The sequence below is a fragment of the Seriola lalandi genome, unplaced genomic scaffold (assembly GCF_002814215.2).
Source record: "Seriola lalandi dorsalis isolate HSWRI2012SDOR001 ecotype SW California unplaced genomic scaffold, Sedor1 jcf7180002054394, whole genome shotgun sequence".
In the NCBI taxonomy this organism is placed as follows: Eukaryota; Metazoa; Chordata; class Actinopteri; order Carangiformes; family Carangidae; genus Seriola; species Seriola lalandi.
Window position 1 is genome coordinate 375,898 of NW_019524947.1, and position 19,981 is coordinate 395,878.

Consider the following 19,981-nt stretch of genomic DNA (forward strand, 5'->3'; position numbering starts at 1 on the left):
GTGGCTCTTGGAGAGGGTCACAAATGAGTCTTTTTCTTACAGCAGTTTCCAGCAAACTACTGGCACTCAGCTGTTGTGTGCTTTGGGCACTTATCTGATGGCCTTAGGTTTGAGGTTTGATGCTTGTGACTGATACAGAGCATCATCCCAGTCTTTAAAATGCGAAGAGACACACATTCATACATTGATTATTTGGACTTCATTACTCCTACCTCTACAAAATAAGCATCTCTGAGAAAGAGTAGTGATGAAGTGTCCATCTTTATCCCCACCTCTACAGTTTTTCACTGCAGGGCTGTAAGGAGGTCTGGATGAAGTCTCGGACTGGGAAAAACTGTAGTCTGCCAGGATCATTTCAGAACTTCTTGCACATTTACCAGTTAAAGCCGTGACAGATTTTCGGGGGGGGGGGGCTTTCTATGTGAATCGTAGAGCACATTTATTCAATTCAGTGTATATACTGATACCACAGGGTCAATATCATCTTCCCTAAGGACTCACACCAGACTGACTTATTTTCCATGGGGAAATCAACTTCTCTGTCTTTTATTACGTTACTGAGGGTTCTGTGAACAATTTCGATACTACACATTACAAAATAAGGAGACGGTGTGGCGGTTGTTCCAGAGCTCTAGACATCCCATTTCTGATAAAGATGTAGCCACAATATAGCTTCACCTTTGTATTCCAATCTGTTCTACACCCTCCATGTGAGAGGGAAAGTGTGTAGGAAGTCTAAATTTTAAGTTTAAGAATGGTTCCTATGTTCCTAAGATATGTTTTATACTTATTGTGTTCTACTTTGTAAATCTTGAAAGAGCAGTCCATCACTACCAAAACATACAATATAGATGCTGTACATGTGTAGATATTTAATGTCAAAATGACAGATTATTTATGCATGACATCGTTATGCTTTTCTGATTTACTTCCTTCTGCGTATTGTTAAAACACTTGAGAAAATAAATTGATTAATTATGTATTTGTCACAAGCCTTGCTTGCGTGTACAAATGTTTAAATGTTTTTGTTAACCACCTTTTATTAGAGCTTACTGTCCCTTCACAAGACAAAATATATATTATAATCAAGTTGCACCGCATTGTTTTTTTTTGTTTGTTTTTTTTTTTACACGTGTCCTTCGTCATTCTTCAACTGGTAAAAATTCTCAATTATATTCAGTTCAGTCAGTGATAAACGGATAAGATGCAATGTTATTTTTGGATGAGTATTTTATTACACAAACCCATTTGCATCTGACCACTTCAGCCTTTCAGTGCGTACATGTATGCTTCACTGGACACTGGCTCTTTAAATTTCGTTGTTCACTCTTCAGTGTTTAACCTTTGGTACAATTTTTCCATTTTCATTGTGCCACTTGTATACATTTTCAAATACTGCATTTGCTTGAATCTCCAATTTCTAAATAATTGCCAATAATTGCAAATTCTGACCTCTATTCCACATTTATTTTCCATGAATTCTATTGATGTCACAAGGGAGATACCACTGGCTCTTGCTTTAATTTCTTTTTGTGACCTGACCTCCTCAAACTTGAATGTTTCAGTCGCGTGGGTGGCTGTAGGATATGTTAATTCAACTCCATGCAGATGTTGCTATTATTATCCTTTGCAGAATGCCATGATCCATGATTTCCTTATTCATCAAACCTCCCCCACACGCATTGCATCTGTCCACCCAGGAATGAGGCTCACACTTCACCATTTCAGAGAAAATCTATTGAGAGGAGACCCCCTAGTCCTCATTTTTTCCATGGGGAGGACAATTGCACAATGACACAGCCCCGTTTAGTGATGCATCACTGCCCAGGAAGTATTTGCCTCCTTCAAGTTCACCTCTTCACATTAAACATTTGTTCAAGAAAGCCCCTTTCTCCTGTAGTGTAGCTTTTTCCCACCATCAACTGATTTGGAATAGTGGGCCATTCACATCCTTCCAATCTCCTTAGAACAGAAACACAATAGAAAATTAATTAATTAATTTAGGGATGCAACTACTAACTTTTTAAAAATTATTTTCTTGGTTAATCCATCAATTAACTGTAAGAAAATAGCAAAAAATGCAATTTCTAAAAAGCCTGTGACATATTCAGACTGCTTCTTTTGTGCAACCAACAGTCTGGAACCCAAAGATATTCAAATTATCATAAAATCATTAAAGACCAACAAGCAAATCCTCACATCTGATGCGCTACAATCTTTCTGCCATTTCTGCTTAAGAAATCACTTAAGGGTAAGAGTAAGGGATTACCAGTATAATGGCAGATTGTTTTTCAAACAACTAATCAATTAATCTTTGAAGTTATTAATAAATAAAATAATTGTTTAAGTAATTTATCGAGCCAAATATCAAACAGTTACAGTCTAAACTTTTCTTGCTTTTCTCAGAATCATATCTTTGTAAAGCATATTTGGATGATAAGTCATGATCATTGTAATTGTAAATTACATGTAGTTTTCTGCTAAATTTGGCATTATTATTATTATTAACATTTTACAGATTGAATAATAATTTTAGTAATTAAAGTAATGGTAAATAAAATGATAAGGAAAATGAATGATATTTGCCTCCATTCATCAACTGTCTGCCTGTATCTGTACAGTATCTGTAGAGTCAGTGTGCTGAAACCTTGGCATTGATGTTGTCTGCTATTTGTGCACAGTCAAATGAGACCGTATTTGCATTTCCCCACAAGCTATCTCCTGCACTGAGATGTAATGAGTGTATTTTTATACGTCGTCTGCTGTTCAAATATTGCAGCAAAAGGAGCCAATGTCTGATGGAACGCTACCTAAAAATGTTTGTTTGTTTGTTTGTTGATAACAACAAACACGATAGTCAAAAATTTGTCTGCTTTGGGAGACACCTGTTTTGTGCAGCTTTACATCTGACCAGCAGGATTTGGGTTTTGATAAGCAGGAGGTCAGTATGAGGGGGGAGAGCTCTGTTAATGCTTTACCAACTGGCAGAAGGAGAGCGACAAAGGAGACCACTGCCTATTCAAAGGCCACAGTGCAACCCCTCTCGCATGCCAAGCATTCCAATGTGCTGTGTAAAGGTTGGGCCGGCAGAGAGCAACCACAGGGCCTTTCTCATGAGGGCCACCTTAAACACACACAGACAAAGCTTGAAACAGGCTGTGTGATGCTCTCTGACATCCACTGACTCCAATGCTTTTCTGTGTGTATTAGTACGGTGAGAAACTGTGACTAAAATGCACGGATTAGCCACTTGTCGTGTCCTCTTAGATAATAATGATGTATATCTTTTACCAAATTCAACCAGACTTTTTTTTTTCTTTTATAGAGATCTCTCTTACAGTACGAGTTTGTTTTTTTGTTTTTTTTGTTAAATTGTGGCAGATCTTTTACCAGTCCTGTCTTGCCAAATGTTTGTTTGTTTTTTCAGTAACAGGCCCTGCCTTTCCATCCTGTGCTAGGTCACTCAGTAATTACAGGTGCAAGCCAGGGGCATCTGAACGGCTGCCAGATCTCAATGCGCCATCACCTGTGAATAGAGCCCTTCCCATGATCCTGCATTGTGTCCCGTTTTGATGATCTAATGCTGGTGTCTTATGAGGTCAAGAGTAGAAAATGTTCAAGACCTATTGAAACTAAAGGGTTGGTCCAAACTGGTATGAACTGGTTACCTAAAACATTTTGCTGTAGCATGCTGAAGATTAATTTAAGCTGCACAAAAATGTCAGTGTTAATAAATGGCAACTGGTCAGTTTAATGGAGAATGTGTTTCAGTTTGTTCTCTGCAGCACAGTGACATAACACAGTTGGCCAGGGACACTGTTTAATATTCCCTGTTTTCAATTTGCTCAAATTAATCAAACAAAAAGCTTCTTGTGTATTTATCTTTTTTGGCTAAGCAAAGGAAAGTTGATGACTATTTGTCCCCTTGAAAAGGCAGTTTGAGTTGTGACAGTTTACTTTCACCTGCACTAAATGTTCATGTGTTTTTTAACTGAAGCTTCAATAACTGTTGTGAGGCCATCAGCAGTGCCGGTAGTTTTGTTGTAGCTGGGCAGGTGCAATCAGCCTTTACCTCCCGTACTGAAATGCAAATATTGGCCTGTTCCATGTGTGTGCAAATAAGCAGGTGCAACAGACGTGGATCCATTCACACTGTTGCCTGATAGATGGCAGACGATTTTGTGCTCTGAGATCTGTTGGTTTGGATGTTCAGTCTTTTGCACTCCAGTGCAATTGGTTCAGTGTTTATATGAAGTGCTAGAAGATGTAGTAAGATCATTTAAGTAAAAATAGCAATATCACATGATAACAAAACCCCGTTATGAGCAAAGGTCCTGTGTTAGAACAAGCAGATAAATATGAGTCACAAGATGTACTGAAAGTAAAAGTATCATTTCGCAGACTGGCCCTGTTAGTGTTATATTATTGTATAACTGAATCATTATTATTGATACACTAACACATAAATATTTTGATATTTTAGTTGGTCAGAATGGAGCTAGTTTGAACTGTTTTTCTATACTTTTGGGTAAAATTTTATCTACAGCAGCGGATGATGATTTATAGAGCCGAAACAATGAAAATTAAATAACAACAAATTTGATAAATTCATCATTTAAATCACTCTGAGGAAAAATGCCAAACATTTTCTTGTTCCAGCTTCTCAGACATAATGATTTGCTGTTTGTCTTTGTCTGCATGTCTTTGTTTGCATAAAAGTAGAAGAAACACTTTTGGGTTTTTGATGATTCACAGTTTAGAGACATATTGTCTCAACTGATATCATATTTTGCATGTAAAAAAAAAAGTAACGAGCAATTACAAAAATTAATGTAATACAGTACAAAGAATAGAATAAAACGAAAATACTCAAAATAAAAGTACCTAAAAATTGCACTTAATTGTATGAGGTTAGTGGTTATTTCTCACTGCTGTCCATATGCTTTACCCTGGGAAAGATTTGCAGCCAAATAAACATGACGTTCATCATAATGTATATGATGCATCCTATGAAAAAGAAAAACAAATACAGAAGCAGTGGTGTAGTTCCTGGGCGGGGAGCACTGATGAAGTGTTTTTGCAACAAGTGGGGGTCCAGCTCTTTACGCAAAATGACCAGTGCGTACTCCTCCCGGTCTCTGTGTGCTGCCTCGTCTGTTACACATATGTCCCCCGGTACCCTGCTCGCAGAGAATGCGCTGAGCACAGTGTTGGATGTTGGACTGCACCATTCCTGCCGTCTCCACCAGGGAGGCTGTAATCCGATCCTGTTTGGAGGAGCCGTCGTGCAGCCTGTGAAAAGGAAGAGGGCACTGCTCCGCGCTCTGACGCTCTCCCCTCCACTCCTCCCCTTTCTGCCGAGTGTCACCCTCTTTCTCCCTCATCTGTTCACTCCCTGCTCGGTGAGGCTGGTCGGCGGCGCACAAACCACCGGGATCGTCGCATCGCATTGTTCACCTAACACCCAAACCCCGTTTAAGTCGGCGTATCACGGCGGAGCTTTCACCTCCAATTTTCTTTTTTTCCCCTTTCTTTTTTTTTTTTTTTTTTTTTTTTTTTTTTAAATGCCTTTACCGGGGGAATCTACTGCATGCACGCCAGTCCGGTGACGTGCCCGAGCATGTTCACACTAGAGACAGCGTCGGATTTACCTGAGAGTACACAGCCCTCACACTGTCAGAGCTTTCTCCTCACCACGCACAGAGATTTGGACTTCACCGACTGTCACTGAAGAGGAAAAAGGGGAAACACACCGGATTACAAGGATGGGGTTCTACGGCACTTTAAAGATGATTTTCTACAAAGTGAGTAGGATTTCCGCTTGTACCCACCGCCCGTGTCACCTCCAACACATCTCCGTTTCTCATTATTTAATGTTTGACTCGCTCTGTCGCCCTCATTATGTTTGACGCCCCTCTCACGGCAGATTGTGCGGCCACTGCGGAGGATGAACAGCAGTGTAGCAGACCCCCAGAGACGCCGCTTTAATTGCCGGGGCCTTTATGTTATGTTAGCGTAATATCACGACGCGATTTGGCATCCTTTCCCTTCATAGTAACTTCAGCCGCGTAAATAAACGCCACCGCCGTGAGTCAGGAATAATCAGTGCATTTGTAAACGGGTTGCGGCTGTGGCACTTTTATGGCCATTTAATTCTGCAGTGCTGGATGAAAATGTGTCCGTAATTCCGCGTTTTTAAACTACTGATTTTGGTGTTTGTGGATGGCAATTTAGCCATTGCGATGGCTCGATGCTCTCTGCACCTGAACACCAACTGTGTTCCTCCCTTTCGCATAACCTCGTAACCACAACACATATTCTATGTACTACACATAAATGGCTGATGTCACCCCCATCTATGTTTTTAATACATGCAGACTTTCATTTTTGTAAATAACTATCAGTTTCTGGCGCAAAAAACAGCCAGTTGCCCCTGCAATCCTCCCCAGTTTGCAGGCTTATTATGATTCTACATTATGCAGCAGTGGTTATCTTGCACTGTCCAAAGTGACTGCCTGAGATGCATGCATGTGATCAGTCTGCTGTTGCCTGTTGGAGTAGCCTATTCCCTGACATTGTGCACTTGCCTCAGGCTCCAAGCACACATAATGGGTCACTGTGTCAGACTGTGTGAGGTAGAATATCCTCAAGGATGTTGGGTGTATTATGGCTGGATGGCAGCCATGAGATGATGTTAGTTGGGAATGCAGAGTACAAACAAAAATATGAAAGGGAATCCATTATGCAGAGCGTGTAATGTAAACAGATTTGTTAATCATTTAAAATCTGACTCTGAAAGTCCCTCATAGGGGATTTTTTTGTGTAGCTGTGTGCACCCTGTGTAGTGTTGAAGCTTTTACTCAGTTAAGCCTAATAATTGAGTGAAAATGTAATTCTTAATCAGTGGGTAGCAGGTTATAGATTTGAACGTTCGCTCATTTGAATTCTCCATCCATTTTGTGGATTTTTTTATTCTAATAGCTCTGGATTTTGAACTGAATTTCTGTGCGGGTCTTTCCCTGCACCCACAGAAACTGAAACACCAAGACTGATTTATTGTAATGACACGTTTGCGCTGATTTTTGTGGTTTGATTGTAGTTTTGGTCCTTAACAGTTCTGCAACTTGCTCATTCTCTCCAAAATGGCCAGTTCTCGGATTCAAGTGTCTCTGCATCTCTAGCAGTGCTGATTGACATGATGAAACTGTTTGATGTCTGCTTGGAAGACTGTTTGAAAAATGAGAAAAGATGTTTCAAGTGACTGATGCTGCAGGATGTAGACTTCGTAGAAATAAATCAACACATTATGTAAGAGCGATTGCTGTCTTTAAAATATCATTAACTCTCTGTTTATCCATCTGTCGTGCTTTTGGCCAGATAGGGAAGGGTAAGCCAAGAGGAGGAAGGAAGGACTGATTAGTAGTGATTTACAAACACTGCGCTCTCTTGTTACCTTTTCTCAGGCTGAAACACAAGAAGAGGCTGGTTATATGCTGGGGGTTTTTTTCTTCACGCCTGCATTTAGTTTGAGGCTTTTTGTTTTTGTTTTTACATGTTACACACACAGGCGCGCACAGTCTAAGCCAGCCAGCACTCCCCCCTTTTCTTTCTCTCTCTCTCTCTCTCTGAAACACACACACAAAACATACGCTCACACACCCAATGCATGCATACACACACCCAGGCTCTCCTTGGCTACTGAACTGCCATTGCAGTGAGATCACCGCTTTAAGAACAAGGCAGTCAGGTTCAAGAACCGGATCCTAACGAGCAGGGATATCTTCTAACCCCCTCTTAATGTTCTTCAGCAGTTAAACAATCTCTATCAGCCAGATATGTTAAATGTAGACAAGTGGAACCTAAGCTACATTCCCGCCTAGCTTTTGAAAACATTTTGAGCACATCTACATCATCTTTTTTTCTTTTTTTTTTTTTTTTTTTTTTTTTACACATTTCTCTGCCTATTCTATACACTATCATCATGATTGACTAGAGCTTTTTATGGCTCTTTCCTTGAACTGCTCTGCAGCTTCACACATGAGCTGCCTTGTGAGGAAAGGATCACAAATCATTGGTCAGATCACAGTCTAATGTCCCGGGGGCACATAACCTGCATTTGCATGTTGACGTGTGCTGGTCATGTGCACATACCTATATAAAGCCAGGTTGACTGGTTGACTGTCACTTGCTTTGGTGCATTGATTCTTAGGTAGGGATCCTGTATTGATACCTAATAATTAGATATAGTTGCTGACATCCTGCTTACCACTGAGCGTTTCTGAGTGAAATAAAACATTCGTCACACGTCATCTTTTTTTTTTTTGTCTTAAGTGCAAACGTGCCCCTGAGGCTGAAAACACAGAACAAGCGCACACTCACCAAATTATAGTGATAAACGAAAACACATATCTTGAGGAGGGACATATAATCATTCCACTGTAAATCCAGACAGTATGGAGTCAAATACCCAAAGCTCTTAACAGCATTTATAGCAACACTGCAATAACATAAATGCATTGTAAGAGCATTGTTTGCCTCAAAGGAAAAAAAGAAAAGTTAATTTTGAATGTGGTTTCTGGTTTCTACAATAGCAGTCCCCAGTACAGGTTGTGTCTTCCTGGACTGTAACTGTAGACAAACTGTTACCAAATCATTTCACCCTGAATGAAAGTGCAAAAGCCTGAATTTGCTGTGCCAACAAAGCAAAAGAACAATGTGAAATAAACAAAACATGCCATGTGCTACCATGCAGGAATAAATCGTTCATGTGCAAAATGATGTGTATTGATTGTCAAAATATACCCTTGGTGGTGTGGCTGATTTCTACAATATTGCTGATTTGCCGTGAAGCCTAGAGAGATTTGAGAAAACAGTCTTTTTGTCACTTTGTTGAATCAGTGGCTTTACTGGAGGCTGAAACTGTCAGACCGTGATCAAATGTAGCTGAGCTTTCACTTACACATGAAACATATTTAATTAATCAGAGAGCAAGGCCAGATTGTCGCATTGTATATTTTTTTTCTTCCAGACACTTGAAATCGGTGTTCAGTTACTCTGTTTGCTTGTTTATTCATGAGGGACCGGCGATGCGATGGTGATCACTTGCATGTGTGGTGAGAAGCGTTGCCAGAGAAAGTGGCAGGCATGGGATGAGGAAAATTGGCTTGCCCAGGCCCTTACACAGACTCCTTTGTTTGCGCTGTAGGGTAGGTGGTAACAGGGACTGGGCGCTGTGTGTTCATGCAGGTGATATTGAATGATAACGAACTGACGTGGTCTGTTTTTCTTTCTCAAGTACTGGTGCGAATCAGACTTCAGTATCAAAGAATGCACCCTGTACCCTCCCCGAACAAGTTCTTGTGTGCACGAACATACTGTACCCCGTGGAGTTTTGGGTGTGAATGTGTGATTTCCTCTGGATATTATGGGGTGTCTGGTTGCACAAGGATCGCTGTTCACTTGTCATGTCCCTCCAAAATGGGAAATAATCAAAATAAAGCACAACAGTGTAAAACAAGCACCTGCTTTGTATCCTGCCATGTCATAATGTTGAGCAGCTACATTTATAGATGGGTCTTATCTTTCTGCTTTCTTATGGAACATGTTAATAAACGGAATGAATCTCTAGCCTATGCATTAAAGATTAATTTCCCATTTGCATAAAGCTGTTGCAAGACTGTGGTGTCTGTTTTTTATTATGCTGAATTTCAGACATAATGTTAACAAAGTCTGTAACTTGCAAAAGTGATTTTCCTCTTCCACCACTGCTTTTAAAAGCTTCTATGACCCATGTCCTTTCTTAATTTTTTTTTTTCAAGAGCTGCCCTCTCACTTAAAAGTAAAAAGTTATCAAAAGGATGCCATATAATAATAATTCAATTTGTTTTGTGTTTCAATACGGTCTCGTCCATTTTTTTATTTTATTTTATTTTTTTTTTTTTGATGGTTTCTAATGTTTTTCTTTTGTTTTCTTTCTTAGATGAAAAGAAAGTTGGACCATGGCCCCGAGGTCCGATCTTTCCCTTCAGGAAAAAAGCCCTGCAAAGGCCCAGAGTATCCAAGGTAAAGACACCTTTATTTCAAACATAAGACTTGTATTTGTCCTGCAGTGCCCTGCTTTTGTGTCCCCTCCTAGGATCAAAAGGATTTTGGTAGAAATTCAATTTTGAAGAGCATTATCTCGGTAATTCCATGCTGTCCACATATTAAAAGAAAATAAATAATAAAATAATATCTTGAGGTATGAACAAAGATGCTATATGTGTCTTCAAATAGAATGATGCTTCACATTTCATTGTGTGCAGCATCCAGCGCACAGTCCCAGATGTTTCTCTAACCCTAAATATTTAATGCATGTGTTCACATGTAGCCACATTAAAATTCAGACTGAACACAGCCACTTAACTGTAAATGTTGCCATCTAACTGGCCTCCGTCTCAGCTTCGTCTCCCATTAAAAATGAATCAATAATGAAATAGACCCCCAACTTCCCATTTTGCTGTCAGCAAGCCGACTGCGACGTGCCGAGGGTGCCCACTGGCCAGTTTCTCCTGCTGCCCTTACATTACAAGGGCACATTGGTGCCTTTTGAAGTCCTGTGCTGCTTTTCACGCCCAGGTTCTGACAACAGGAGAGTCTGGACCTAACAGAAATCTGTGGGACCGTGTGCACACTTTGAAGTCTGAGTCAGAAATATGTGTGTGCAGTTTAGTAGTCATACTAAGCTAAAACTAATGCAGTCCTGCAATAAATCCTCACTTTATGAAGGTTATAATATTTTTGTTGAGGTGTTGATTCAACTTTATGGTCATTTTGTAGGATGTAATTTGTGGTGCTGTTGAACTGTATTGCATTATACATGGAAGTGTTTTCATTATGTAACCTACCCTCAAATGAGACGGAAAAAATGGTAGAAACGTCTGTCAGTATAACAAAGTAGTTTGGAGATCTTTCAAGCTAATGCTTACAGTCTTGTGATTTTGATGTTCAGTTTAAAACAACAAAACATGTGATAAGGACATAGACATATTCTTACTGCTCTGAATGTTTTGGTGCAGTGTGAAGTTTGCTTTTTGTTTACATCTGTAAATTTAGATTTCTTTGGACTGTTATTATGTAACTATTTCAATTATGTAAGAATATCAAAGCTGCTGTTGGATCTGAAGACAATAAACTGCTTCTTGGCTGTGTAAATTCAAGATATTATACATTTGATCATAACAACACAACCATTCATTTGGTCATAACTTGTACATAATAAAAAAAAGGGTAAATTAAGAAAATTGCCTTGAACTAAAAAGAAAACAGAGTGTTGCTTTCAGCTCTCTTCTTTTTTTTTTTTCATTGCTAAATCCAATCAGTGATGGGCAAAAATGCAGCTTTAAATATTTAACTTTGCAATATTGGCTGCCCCATTAAACCACAGGCCTTATTTAGTGTTATTGTTGTTGTCAAAATAATTTTAAGTGTAAATATCTGCAAAGGCCTCGACAAAACTAACCCTAATACAAATAAACATTCTCATAATGTCTTTATTATTGACCTCATTAATAGTGGATCCTTAATATGTCTGTCATGTTCCTGTAATGTTTGTTTTCTTCCCTTTTTCTGTAATACTAGCAGTGCTTTCACATCCTCACTCTAAAGCCTGCACTATTTGCCTCTAACAGTCTCATAACGTTATTGATTTTTAAGTCATTTTCATTTTTTCCTGTAAATTGCAGCCCGACAGGAATTGTCCCATGTCCAGCCACACCCACCACATTTGGCCACATCAGAACAGCCAACGGTCAGGGGCAACAGAGACGGCGTATCACCTCAATCCAGCCACCCACGGGTCTCCAAGAATGGCTCCGAACATTTCAGGTGAGCACAGTGGAGTTTTATTCTTCTTTTTTTCGGTCCCCTTGGGCGACTCTGAACCCTTGAGCAAAAGCTCATCAAACAGCAGATGTTGTGCCCAATCATTGTTCACTTAGTCTCAGAGATAATTGCTGCCTTGTTGTTCTGGCCCATCACATTACCATAGGCACTGTAGCGTGGAATTGGAACTAGCCCTACCTGTTCAGACTAAAAAGAGTTACGGTAAGATCACGTGTCTATTGTAGACTTATCGTCTGTATTAAAAGTTAAACAGATGTTGAGATGCTTCTGTGATCCCTCGGAATTAATGAAGTTACTGCAGGATGATCTAAGTCTATGATTACCTTGTCATGTATTTTTACTGCATTATCTAAGGAGAATAACGCTGACTTTGGTTGTCTTAAGAGGTCATTTTGTGTTCATGATGAGCAATAATTTGCTCATATTTTCAACCACCTCAGTGATTACTGTTAGTGTCTCTAGAGACAAGGTAATACTGCATTCATTTTTCCACATTATAGTTTACCTCACTTTTATATTCATGTCGCTGTGCATCATTTTCTGTACGGATGCATCATAACAGCATTTTCTTTCATGATAGACATCAGCTCTAATGATTCCAGACCTCATTGAAATATCATGTCATTTAAACATATTAGCCTTGATGGGGTCTGTCTTATTTCCTATATAATAGGTTGCCATGGATTTTATTACCTAAGAGAGCTGTAAACTCATCATCTTCGAATGGCTGAGCCAACCTGGGACACTAATGTTTATTTTAAACATATTAATCCTCAGGCCTGACCTACCACTGTCTACTGATTAAGGCTACAGGCACCTCAAACTTACATTCTGTACATTCCCCAGTCCAGTCCTAGCCTGTAGCTGCCATTATAGATGGAAACACGAGTACAAAGCGGCGTGCAGCAGCTACAACGAATGTTTTTTTTTTTCATAAAAACTGGTTGTATTTTGGGATTTCGCAGGATAAAAACAAGGACACACTGTCATGGCAAAGTCACATTTTACATTAAAGGATTAGTTTGAGATTTTGGGAAATAATACACTTATTTGCCTTTGTGCCACGACTTGGATGAGAAGATTGACACCACTCTTGTGTCGCTCTATTAAATATGAATTCACAACCAGCAGCCACTTAGCTTAGCATACAAACAAAGACAAACAAAATCTACTTACCAGCACCTCTAAAGGTTACTCATTATCCTGTTATATCTCATTTCTGTAATCTGTACAAAAACCAGAGTGTAAAAAAGTTGTGATCTTATGGAGGTGTGTGTGGGGCTATTTCTTTCTTTCTCCTGAAATAAATTTAAATTACTCATTTGCCCTACTAAACTTTCTCTAAACCACAAGGCAGAGCCAGTCAGTATTATGAATGGCATAAAAGATGAAATAATTGCCTCTTCAGTGTCTTTGTAGCTCATGGCAGTCATACTTCAGTCACCTTTTTGGTCTTCTTGAAGGCTGAAGAATTCAGTATGACTTTTTCAGCAGATACTGAAAGTGTTTCCCTGAATGTCTGAGCTGAAGTATTTCATCAGCAGCCCATCATCATAATGATTAGCTGATCAAAAGAGTAACACTTGTGCATGATCAAGCCAGCCTGAATTTCCTGCATGTTCTAAGTATCAGCACTGTGATCGTAGATGTTGACTGCTGGTTTGTCTCACAGCTGTTCTCAGGGGATTGTTGAAAGAAATTCCGGGAAGTTTTAAGAAATCGGGTACTAAGGCAGAAGTAGGTCTGACATGTTGAACAGAAATGTGGTTTATGATAAACAAACCACAATTAAACATTCGAGTGTGTCCTGGAGACTCCTGGAATACACTGAGCTCTACAGAAGTTTGATTTCAGATAAATAATCAGAAATATTCTACAATGTTTACACCTCATAAGGATCAATGAAAGGTCTTCAACATATAAGGAACTTGAGGAAAATATCTAAAATAACAAAACTAACAAACTGTAAATTGTAAATTGAACATTAGATATGGTGAAGTATGTTCATGAATAGATAACAAACTTGAGGATAGAGGGTTTACTAGCAGTCTAAATGAAAAATCCCCTCTCAGGTTGAGACTTGTGAAACTGGTCTTGAGGATTCTGTTTGAACAAAAGCACCAATAATCCTTGGGAGAAGATGTTGTAACACATGAGTAACTGTTGTGTGGTCCTCCCTCTGTTAAGGGGGGAGGTCTCTGAACCCCTTGATTGCCTCCACAACTAGCACCTCTGGCTAAAGCTTTTAGCTGCTAAATTACAGGTGGTTTGCGTGTGCCAGATTTTCCATCCTGCCTCCTAGCCTGTAATCATTGTTAGGTTTCAGCACTCCGCAGAGGAAAACAACTCTGGCTGTTTGGTCCAACATACAGTACAGCGCTATTCAGCCGCCAGCGTTAAAAACAACTGAATGTTGAAGCCGAAGAAACAAAACCCCAGGGAGCTCTAATAACGCTGTTGATAGTGTCTTGTTCCTGATGTACAAATTTTCCACTAATGTGTTGGCTACTAGCAATAGGCTGGCGCCTCAAGCTACTCTGTGCTGCTGTGGAGAGCACGTAGGGAACATTAAAGAGTTAGAAACATACTGCACAAAGCTGGATGTTTCCAAGATACTCCAATCAAGGTGTCAGCCTTTGGAAAGAAAACACCTTACATAAGCACACCTGGGCATCTAGTTTGATGGCGGTAAACTGGGACAATCAGCCTGTAACACCCCAGTGCTGTGTTTTCAGTTTACGCTGTATGTTTACAGCTGGGTTGGGTGTGGCACTCCAGATGTGGACATGCAATTAATATGCTGACAGTGTTCAACTAGTGCATTCCCACCTGTGATAGCCAGCTTGCGATATTTATTTTGAGAACTGGAGAGGACAGTGCAGAGAGAGGAGTACAGACTGCAGTGACATAAAAAAGAAAATAAGTATAAATCAAAACATTTGCCAGAGGTACCTTCACATCGACTATAAATACCATTTTACTACTGTCAGAGTAAACCTTAACTTCTGGAGGGTCAGGATTCTTGGATTTCATTATGAGTTGACTATCATTAGCTGAGTTGAGACTATTCATGTGCTTCATCTATTGTGCATTGTGTTGAGTTGCTGGTTTCAATAGATCTGCTTTAAAAAAAAAAAAAAAAAAGAAGTCCTGAGCACTCGTCCTGTGCCACTGATCATGTTTTTTAGTTACCTCTGTTCCTATAGAGTTTGAACTCACTTATTTTAAGTCATATTAGAAAGAAGCAACAGCTAAATTACTGTAATGTAGTGCATGTAATTTTTTAATAACAACATCCTCTGTCCTCTGTTCCAGAGCTGGACTGGCCCAGAGAAGCTGCTGGCACTGGATGAGTTGATTGACAGCTGTGAGCCCACACAAGTCAAGCATATGATGCAGGTGATTGAGCCGCAGTTTCAGCGAGACTTTATCTCCCTGCTGCCCAAAGAGGTGAGTACCTGAATCCCCCTTCTCTGTTATCAATTCGCAACTTCCTTTCTAGCCCTTATCCTCCTCTGCCTCTTCCCTGTGACCTGAACTCCCATGGGATTCCTCGGTGGTGGACGTCATTTCTGAATGAACATACTTGATAATAGAGAAACATGGCTACCTCTCAGGTCCTAATACTGTCGCAGTCTTCCCTCACATCATCTTAACTGCATCTGTAGTGGGTGTCTTGTTTTTGCTCTGCATCATAACTGACAATACAGAAGAGTCACAATGACGATAAGATCACATAAGGGATTCTTACAAAACCGCCTCAATCCACTGTATCTTGCGGAGCTGATCAAATACTCAACACCTTGTCTCTGTCTGGCAGGTGTTTAGGATGAAGGGGGGTGTGGGCAGCATCGAGAGTGAAGCAATAGGATGCAAGATTTCAAGGTGTCCGCACCACTTGTTCCAAAGCCAAATATACAAACGGCAACATGCGTGTTCACAGCAGGACATGAGCCCTCTGTTTTCATTTGTTTTCCCTTTGCTCTTTCTCCTTTTTTATATCTTGTTCCCTTTGACTTCTTTTGATAATCCCATGTCTGCTCTCTGTCAGAGCTGCTGGAAATATATTGGGTGGCGCTGTCAAGTAATTTTAACAGGACAATGCTTGTGGCCGCACTATAGATACAGCTGGAATTGATTGTGTATGAAGAGGATCTGCGGAAAGTTTTGTCGGGCTTAAAAAGCAATCACTGACTGGAGTTCCATTCATAAAACTTTTGAAATATCCTCAACCCTAGTAATGACTACTGGCTTAAACAGGCTTTTGAGGTGGCAGAAGTTTTTCAGGGTTTGTGATGGGTTTTGTTTGGGCCAAATCATTTGAAAACTAACACTAACACCTGAAGACCTTCAGGAAATAGTTAAAATGACCCTGTGAAAACCCTGAGAGTGTCAAGTGCCAAGTAAGGACTAGCTCTCAAAATGACCTCAGGCTCAGTATTTTCAAAGAGGTTTTGAAGTGCGATTAAGTCAGACATTAGACAAGAAGCGATCTACAAGTCTTTGAGGAAGGAATCGCTTGAGAACGTTTCATTAAGGTACATTATGTTTAGAACACGGGTCAGTTTTAAATACTAGTAATCCCACAGTCAACAGGAGCATCAAAGACTCAGGACATTTTACCAAACTATGACAACAAATGACAAAGCTGTGGTCTCTGCAGACTCTTTCCCTTCTCATTACTCGCTCTACGACAAATAATGAGCTTTGGTTCTTCGTCATTTGGTGCCACTGGTCAGCAAGTGTCAAATTGTCACTGATTGTTGCTGTCAAATAAAAACAAGGGATATATCCAAATGTCAAAATGATAATAGGCATTTATCATTATTTTATAGACCGATAAATCAAGAAAATAATCAGATTAATTGATAACTTAAATAACCATTAGTTGCAGCCCTACATGTGACTAATTTCAGAGGAAAATGAAGATTGGCCTAACTCCACAGAAAAGTCTAAAATATCTTTGTAAAGCCAGCCCCTGGTTATTGGAGTTGCCAGACAGTCATTTGGGTGAATCCAAATGTTCATGACACCACTTCTGAATTTGTTACACAGCGTGTTGCGGGTCAGTATCATCTCAGATTATTGTAATACAATGAAAAAACAATATTTGCACAATGGGTTACAACTCGTCGTGTAAAATGAACCCATATCATCATTCTCTTTTTATGATGGCACAGGGCAATCGCTCAACCTAATGGTTGATCCACTGCACAGCTTTAACAGATATTGTGTGTTGAGAGCTTTGTCCAAATATATACCTGTGTCTGAAAAAGCTGTGGAAAAGCAGCAGACTATAATGCTTTTTTTCCCATTGCTCAGGGGTCCAGATTTATGCTCATTATACCAGGTATTGTGTCTTTATTTGCTGGCTTTGGCTTAACGAACTGCATCGCTGGCATCATTACCTGCTCTGTGAAGCTCCTATTGTATATTTTTTTGTTAGGCTTTCATAGAAATGTTGATTCAGTTCTACGGTAATACAAATGTGTACCCCTGTCAGTTAGATTCATGCTCATAGTTTGTTCTGCAAGTGTTTTTATTTTTCTTTGCTTTTTCTTCTTGTTATTGTGGTTTCGTTACTTCAGACTTAAAGTGCTCTTCTATGAGGTGTTTGCACTGTTCTGTACACCCGCTGTAGTAAGTAATGGGTGCTCTTTGTGTCTTCTCTTCCATTTACACCTCTCACATTCCTCGCCATGTCTTTCAACAGCTGGCTTTGTATGTGCTGTCGTTCCTGGAACCGAAGGACCTCCTCCAAGCAGCCCAGACGTGTCGCTACTGGCGCATCCTGGCAGAGGACAACCTGCTGTGGAGGGAGAAATGCAGGGAAGAAGGTGAGTCTCATGTCTCTGCAACACATGCAGACAGACAACAGGCAGTCACCCAGCGGGAGAAGTCTGGAGCTACTGATGTGGCCAATTCTGTGCTTAACGTTGTGGTTGTACCCGTTTTAAAATAAACTTTAACTGGGAAAAAAACCTAGCTTGTTAGACCAATCAGCCTCCGTCTCTCTCCTAACAGGCATCGACGAGCCTCTGCCCCTCAAGAAGAGGAAAATCGTCAAGCCCGGCTTCACTCACAGCCCCTGGAAGAGTGCCTACATCAGGCAGCACAGAATAGACACTAACTGGAGGAGAGGGGACCTCAAATCACCCAAGGTAGCTTTTCCTTCAAACTTGAATTCCCCACAGGTTCACCTCAACTCAGCTGATCTTACAGATCTGATATCAAAAGACTTTGAGTCACAGAAGGATAGTTCAATAAGGGTCTGAAGTGTGGAGCTGATGGAAAGTTAGTGATGAGCCAGTTCCATGCTCTGCAGTATTCATGTTGAATGATAATTGAGCTGGAGCACAGGATGATCTTATTCTCCTTTAATCTAAAGACTCCATTTGTCTTTTGCCTGCTCAGAGGTTTCCCATAAAGCATGACCAGCATGCCAGAGTTGATCCTAAATGGGCCTTGGACGGCTTTGCTCCTTTATAAACAGCCGCAGGTCATTTCAGTCCGCCACTGATGTAAATTTGGTTACTGTGCTCTTCATACTCCTTTGCATATGCAGTGTGTTCTGTCATTTGCTGAGCTAGCAGTCCTATGACCCAGTATAAACCAGCAGATACCACACACACACACACACACACACACACACACACACACACAGACAGCATACTGCTCTGCTTAAAGAGCTGTGTACACCTACAGCACTTGATGACATTCTCCTCTTATCGCCTCTTTACTTTGATGTGTAAAGCACCAGAGACATGTCATTGTCATCATTGGTTCTTGCCTTTTGCTTTGTCATTCCATTTCCACCCTTCTTCTCCGTCCTTCTCATGGCATTTCCTTTTCTATCTGTGCCATCTCAAAGGTGCTGAAAGGTCATGACGACCATGTGATCACCTGCCTCCAGTTCTGTGGCAACCGCATTGTCAGCGGCTCTGACGACAACACGCTGAAAGTCTGGTCAGCTATCACAGGAAAGGTAAGAATGAACTACTTGTTATATTTCCTGTCTAGTGCTTTGGTCTTAATGGCTTTCTTTCCATCTGTGTCAGACGTTAATGGACTATAGGCACGCGTTCATGTGAAATAATTTTCCAGAATTTTTCCAACTTGTTGATTTAAAAGTGAAGGATTACTGTTTACTAGCTATAAAGACTTTTTGTCATCATACATAGCACATAAACAACAGCTGCCTATCCAGCGCCTAACTGTGTTTATCTGTAGAGTCTTCGCTTACCTGATGGTTAGTGATATTTGCTCTGTCACATAAAAACACATCCTGGCAGCACTCCCATCTATCTGTCTATCCTCTCCTCTTACATTTAGCCATTTTGCAGAGTTGTTACACAGCACATGTCCGCAAGGAGTGTTAGTATTCAAAGCTGAAGCCGGTGCAGCCACACAGGGCTTGTGCTGCAGCTTTACGCTGTGTATTAAACAGAAAGGCAGTTGTTGCACTGTGGTGTTGGGGAGAGGTTCACAGATTGTTGTAAATCACAACACTTTCATGCCTCTGTGTTGGATTTTCAAAAGAGCTTTTTAATAAAATCCTCTGAACACTGTTATTGCATATTTCTCATTCCCACCGTTTCTTTCACCTTTACTCAAATAAATGAGATAAGCTTGGGCTGTGAACTTGCTTCAAAAAAAAAAAAAAAAAAACCCTTAGAGAAACTGATATTCTGCATGATCACACTGCAGCAGGTTTCTCTTTCTATTGGACACAATAGACCCGAGAGCTTGCTTTTCATTCTTGCAAAGTCTCGTCTAACAGATAGTAAAGTTGGCATTCAGCCCGCTGGTGATTACACGCATATCAGTCACAGCATTTGCTGATCTGAACAGATTTCACCAAGGTCACCCGATAGGCATGGAGCACAAATTGGTTCTTCCTTCACCCAAATACTTGTATCTGGACGACAAGTTGTTGACTTACAGCTGCAGTGGCTCCACATTGGTGGTGGCAGTCTGTGATGAGTCATGTCACCAGCAGGCTCTACTGCTTTTTTGTGAAACCATCATGCATTCAGACAGACGCACAGTGCATTGTGTCCGTGGTTTCTACAATGCAAAGCCGGCTCAGAATTGTTTG

At 40.3% G+C, this 19,981-nt stretch overlaps 1 protein-coding gene across 3 annotated transcripts in view; it reads left to right on the forward strand.

Annotated features, from left to right (window-relative positions):
• The window catches only part of fbxw7 (F-box and WD repeat domain containing 7), a 109,886-nt gene that overhangs the window by 77,564 nt on the left and 12,341 nt on the right, over positions 1-19,981 (forward strand). For 2 of the 3 annotated variants that reach the window (XM_087174917.1, XM_023409497.2), the window contains 6 exons: positions 9,980-10,062; positions 11,724-11,865; positions 15,199-15,333; positions 17,597-17,720; positions 17,908-18,044; positions 18,755-18,868. In XM_087174917.1, the coding sequence (XP_087031043.1) occupies positions 9,980-10,062; positions 11,724-11,865; positions 15,199-15,333; positions 17,597-17,720; positions 17,908-18,044; positions 18,755-18,868 (735 nt within the window). Of the gene's footprint in view, positions 1-5,404; positions 5,805-9,979; positions 10,063-11,723; positions 11,866-15,198; positions 15,334-17,596; positions 17,721-17,907; positions 18,045-18,754; positions 18,869-19,981 lie in introns of those variants that run through there. The other variant, XM_023409498.2, reaches the window with a different exon arrangement.